General features: G+C 43.9%; 1 protein-coding gene across 1 annotated transcript in view; it reads right to left on the bottom strand.

Annotated features, from left to right (window-relative positions):
- The window catches only part of ZNF211 (zinc finger protein 211), an 8,887-nt gene extending 4,263 nt beyond the window's left edge, over positions 1-4,624 (bottom strand). Inside the window, exons 1-2 of the mRNA XM_012653597.1 lie at positions 4,591-4,624; positions 3,858-3,984 (exon numbers count right to left, since the gene is read on the bottom strand). Of these exons, the coding sequence (XP_012509051.1) occupies positions 3,858-3,984; positions 4,591-4,623 (160 nt within the window). The 5' untranslated portion in view covers position 4,624. The remainder of the gene's footprint in view (positions 1-3,857; positions 3,985-4,590) is intronic.
- Between the last annotated feature and the right edge of the window lie 1,505 nt (positions 4,625-6,129).

The raw sequence follows: 6,129 nt of genomic DNA, 5'->3' as shown, positions 1-6,129 counted from the left end.
CTTATATTAAAAAAGAAGAAAGATCTCTTGGGAATTGATATCAGACTAAGTAAAAAAAAAATTGGCAAGAAAAAAAAAAGAAACAAAAGAAGATCTCAGCTGAACAACCTACCTTTAAAACTTAAGGGACTACAAAAAGAAGAAAAGACTAAAGTCAAAGCAAGCAGAAAAAGGAAAATAATAAAGATTAGAGGCAAGATAAGTAAAATAGGGAAAAGAAAAACAATAGAGAAAAATCAACAAGACCAAAAGGTGGTTCTTTCAAAAGATTATCAAAATTGAAAAACCTTTACCTAGATTAAGAAAAAAAATACAAGATTCAAATTACTAAAATCAAAAATGAAAGTGGGGACATTGCTACCAATTCTACAGCAATAAAAAGGATTGTGAGATAGTTCTAAATCAACTGTAGGCCAACAAATTAAATAACAGAGATTAAATGGACAAATTTCTAGGTACACAAAATCTACTGAGACTGAACCATAAAGAAATAGAAAACCCCAATAAAGCCATAACTACTAAGGAGATTAAATCAGTAATCAAAAACCTACCAAAAAAGAAAGAAGAGCCTTGGACCTGAATAACTTCACCAGTGAATTCTACCAAACATTTAACTAACAACTAACACTATCTTTTTCAAACTCTCCCCCAAAATTGTAGAGTGAATACTTCCGAGCTCATTCTATCCGGCATTACCTGGATTCCCAAACGAGACAAAGATACTGCAAGAAAACTATAGATCAATATCCTTGATAATTATAAATGCAAAAACCATCAATAAAGTATTAGCAAACTGAATTCAGCAGCATATTAAAAGGATTGCATACTAAGACCAACTAGAATTTATTCCTGGAATGGGAGGATGATTCAACAAATAAAAGTCAATCAAAAAGGGCAAAAAAAGTACACAATCATCTCAAACAATGCACATAAAAAGCGCATGAGACAAAATGCAACACGCTTTTATGAGGAAAACAGTCAGCAAGGTAGGAATAGAGGGAAACTACCTAAACATAAAAGCCATATATGAAAAACCCACAGCTAAAATACACTCAACAGTGAAAGCATGAAAGCTTTTCCTCTAAGTTCAGGAACAAGATAAGGATGCCTACTTTCATCACTTTTGTTCCACACAGCAATTAGGTAACAAAAATAAATAAAAGGGATCCAAATGGCAAAAGAAGTAAAATTATCTCTGGTTGCAGATGATACATGTAGAAAGCCCTAAAGATTCCACCAAAAACTTTTAGAATTAATAAACAAATTCAGCAAATAGAAGGTTACAAATACAAAATGCAATAATCAGTTGTAAGATTTCTATACACTACTACAATCTGGAAAGGAAAGTAAGAAAACAATTCAATTTATAATTGCATCAAAAAGAATTAAACACTAAGGATTAACTTAATCAAAGAAGTAAAAGACTTGTACACTAAAAACTGCAAAATATTGCTAAAAGAAATTAAAGAAGACATTAATAAATGAAAAGACATTGTATGCATGTTTATAAATTGGAGGACTCAATATTATTAAGATGTCTATATGTGCCAAAGTAATCTACAGAAAATGCAACACCTATCAAAATCCCAATGACATTCTTTTTGCAGAATTAGAAAAATCCATTCTAACATTCACATGAAATACAAGGGATACCAAATTGCTAAAACAATCTTGAAAAAGAAGACAAAAATTGGAAGACTCACACTTACTAATTTCAAAACTTACTGCAAAGCTATGGTAATTAAAACAGTGTGATACTGCCATAGAGACCAATGGACTAGAATAGAAAGCCCAGAAATAAACTTTCAAATATCTGGCCAAATGATTTTCGACAAGGGGGCCAAGACCATTCAATGGGGAAAAGACAGTCTTTTCAACACATGATTCCAGAAAAACTGAATATCCGTATCTGAAAGAACAAAGTTAGTTAGACCCTTGTTGACATCATATATAAAACTGACTGAAAATGGATCAAAGATCTGAATGTATGAGCTAAAACTAGTAAAACTTAGAAGAAAGCAGGTGAAAATCTTAATGACATTGGACTTCTCAATGATTGCTTGCATATGACACCAAAGGCACGCAGGCAGTAAAAGACAGACAGACAAATTGGACTTTCATCAAAATGAGAAACTTGTATATCAAAGGCCACTACCAACACCCTAAAAAAAGGCAACCCACAGAATGGGAGAAAACACTTGCAAATCACATATCTGATAAAGGATTAATACCCAGAACATATAGAGAACCCTTAAAACTCAACAATAAAAAAACAACCTGATTAAAAAAATAAACATTTCTCCAAAGAAGACATACAAATGGCTAATTAGCACATGAATAGATGTTCAATCTCACTAGTCCTTAGGAAAATGCCAATCACAGCCATAATGAGATGTCACCTCACATGCACTTGGATGGCTATTGTAAAAAAAAAAAAAAAGGAAAATAACAAGTGATGGTGGGGATGTGAAAAAACTGGATCTTTTTTTTTTTTTTTTTTGAGACAGAGTCTCACTCTGTTGCCCTGGCTAGAGTGAGTGCCGTGACGTCAGCCTAGCTCACAGCAACCTCAAACTCCTGGGCTCAACTGATCCTACTGCCTCAGCCTCCCAGGTAGCTGGGACTACAGGCATGTGCCACCATGTCCGGCTAATTTTTTCTATATAGATTTAGTTGTCCGATTAATTTCTTTCTATTTTTAGTAAAGACGAGGTCTCGCTCTTGCTCAGGCTGGTCTCGAACTCTTGAGCTCAAACGATCTGCCCGCCTTGACCTCCCAGAGTGCTGGGATTACAGGCGTGAGCCACCGCGCCCGGCCAAAACTGGATCTTTTGTGCACTGCTGGTGGGAATGCAGCTGCTATGGAAAATGGTATGCTGGTTCCTTAAAATTTAACAATGGAATTAACATATGATCCAGCAATTCTACTTCTGAGTATATACCCAAAAGAATAGAAAGCAGGGACACAAAAAGATGTTCATACACTCATGTTCACAGCAGCGTTATCCACAATAGCCAAAAGGTGGAACAACCCAAGCGTCCACTGAAGGATAAATGGATAAACAAAAGGTGGTACATACATACAGTAGAGTATTATTCAGCTTTAAAAAGGAAGGAAATTCTGATATACACTACAACATGGATGAGCCTTGAAGATATTACGCTAAGTGAAATAAGCCAGACACAAAAGAAACAATATTGTATAATTCCACTCATATGAGGTACTTACGAGTGGACAAATTCATAAAGACAAAAAGTAGAATGATGGTTGGCAGGGGATGGGAGGAGTTATTGTTTAATGGGTACAGACTTTCAGTTTTGCAAGACAAAAAAGTTCTAGGGAAGGATGCTGGTGATGGTTACGCGATGATGTGAATGAATTAAATGCCACTGAACTATATACTTAAAAATGATTATAATGGTAAATTTTATGTTATGTATATGTTACCACAGTTACAAAAAACTTGGAGGAGGTTCTTATAAGAACAGTCTGTGTAAACAGTGACAATGTCAGTGACTATGTTTCATGGCATCATCAGGTACAAAGAAATGTCAGGTACAGAAAGGGAGTGAAACTTGGGTGCTAGATAGTCCCCAGACAGGGAGACGGCAAGCCAGGTGGGATTTATTAGGCTTACTGTAGGCCTACTGATCCCAAATCCTTACCTTTGAGTCTTTTGGGCAAGGGTGATAAGGAGAGGGAAGTAGGCATGTACCCAGCCCACAGCACCTACTCAGGGAACTGGGGAAGGAAGCAGAGTCTATGGTCCAGATATAAGGAGGACAGAGCTGCTCCTGAGGAAAAGGGGAAATGCAGAACCTAGTCCAAGGCACAAGAATGAGCGTGAGGGCCTTACCCACAGAGGATGTAAGTGCAAAGTTCTCCAGCATCACATCGAAGTACAGGTGTTTCTGAGCCTCATCAAGGAGGTCCCATTCCTCCCAGGAGAAGTACACGGCCACGTCTTCAAAGGTCACGATGCCCTGGCATGACAGGGACTGATGAAACCATGAACAGTCTCATTCTGGGAGACTCACAATCTATGTCCCCTCCTCCCAAGCGCCCCAACTCAGAGGAGACACTAGATCCCACTGCCACTGGCACCTCTTCTCTCTTCATGTTCCCTTTGGTCACTGTGTTCGTTCTGTTTTCCACTCTGCAACACCTGGGTAAGATAACCTCCCTCCTCTGAGCCCAACTCCCACTTCCTCCACAAGAAGATGCCAAGCTTCACAGGCAGTCATTCCAAGCCTGACTCCTGCCTCCCCACCGCCTGAAGTTTGTTACCACCAGAAAGAAAGGAGACCTACGGCTCTCTGAACCAGCTCGGCCTCACCTCCGAGCAGTTCCAATGTTGGGACCTGTTCCTATCATAAGCTTCCACATCTCTTTCCAATGGCTGCCCCAAATGGAAACACATCCGTATAACTACTGCCCTGGACTCAGGACCCTGAGCTTGCGGATCCTCCAGGGTTCCCAGACCTAAGGGCTGAGAGAAGGGTAGGTGAAGAGTCCCATGACATTACAAATTCAGAGAAAATGTGAGTGGGGCTCCAGACCAGTGAGGGGTTGGGATACCCTGCACTTACCTGTGTGAGTTCCACAAGCACTTCTGCAGCCATGGGAACCTGTGGAAAGAGGCAGACCCTAGAGGGATGTGGCCATGGCGGCGCTCCACGGCCACAAGCCTTTCCTGTACCCCTGGTCCTGCCCCAGCACCACACAGCTTCGGGTTGCTGTCTAACCTCTGTGCCTCAGTCCTTAGCGCTGCCTCTTACCAGTTGTGCGGCCTTGGAAAAATACTCAACATCCTGCCTCAGCATCCTCGTCACCCTCTATAGTCTGCTCTTCCAACGAACAGCCTTCGGAGGACTCAGGTGGTGTCTTTCATTCTCTCAAAATTCTCCAGGGCTTCCATATCCCCAAGAATAAAGGTCCCACTCCTCAGCCTACCAATGTAGATGCGAAACTGTCTCAAACTTTGCTCTCTACAACGACAACGTGGAACCTAGTTTTCCCGAATGCTCTGGGCTGAGTCGCACCTCCGGGCCTTTGCACGCGCGGGTCCCTCTGCCTGCCACACTCTCCCACCCCGCCACCACACTGTCAGAGATAGGGACCGCACCCGCGAGCGCCTCACTGGCGTGGACTCAGGGGCCTGGGCTGCAGGGAAGTGAGCAGGCGCCCCTCGCCGGGGCTGCAGAATTTGGGTGTGTGGGGTCGGGGACCTGGCAGGTGAAGCCTGGAGGACGCGGCACTTACCGGAGCCGAGTCCCTCAGCGCGGCCGCCGCCATCGGTCCCCGGGCGGCTCGGAGTCAGGAACGGCGGGCGACCGGGGCGGAGACCCGGGCACAGCCGTCAGCCACCGCCGCCCCTCAGATCCGCCTCTCGCGCCTTCTCCGGCCGTCGCTTTGGTCCCGATGCCGCGCACCAGAGCTGCAGACCGAGAGAACTGGCCCGAAGGCAGCCAGAACGACCGCGGCGAAGACGCAGGAAGTCCCGCCCCAAGGGGTACGCCTGCGCAGAGGCGCCGACATCCTGGGTTTTCATTGGATTAATGCACTGCCGCTCAACGCAAGGCTTTCTGGGTAATGTAGTTGCCACGGCTGCACGGGCTGCCCCGGAAGGCGCCCCAATAGCTCACTGCCGAGGAAAAGGCCTAGCAGCACCCGGACGAGCGCTGGGAAACGAAGGCTCAGCTCTCCAGGGCGACTGAGCGGCCTCGTTGTTTCTTCAAGGGGCCGCAGCTCGATTGCGGGGGAGTCTTATGTACAGTTGACCCTTGAATAACACAGGTTTGAACTGCGCGGGTCCATTTGCACACCGAGGGTGCCAGTCTCTCCTGCCTCCCCTTCCCCCTCTGCCACCTCTTCTGCCTCTGGCACCGCTGAGACAGCAAGACCAACCCCTCCTCTTCCTCCTCTTCCTCAGCCTACTCGATGTGAAGACAGCTACCAGGATGAAGACCTTTATGATGATCCACTTGCACTTCATGAATAGTAATATATTTTCTCCTCCTTATACTTTTTTTTTTCTTTTTCTTTTTTTTTTTTTTTTGGTACAGGGTCTCGCTCTGTTGCCCGGGCTAGAGTGCCGTGGCGTCAGCCTAGCTCACAGCAACCTCAAA

The sequence above is a fragment of the Propithecus coquereli genome, unplaced genomic scaffold (genome assembly GCF_000956105.1).
Source record: "Propithecus coquereli isolate 6110/MARCELLA unplaced genomic scaffold, Pcoq_1.0 Scaffold425, whole genome shotgun sequence".
In the NCBI taxonomy this organism is placed as follows: domain Eukaryota; kingdom Metazoa; phylum Chordata; class Mammalia; order Primates; family Indriidae; genus Propithecus; species Propithecus coquereli.
Note: the sequence above shows the minus strand (reverse complement) of the source record. Positions and strands in the feature narration are given on the sequence as shown.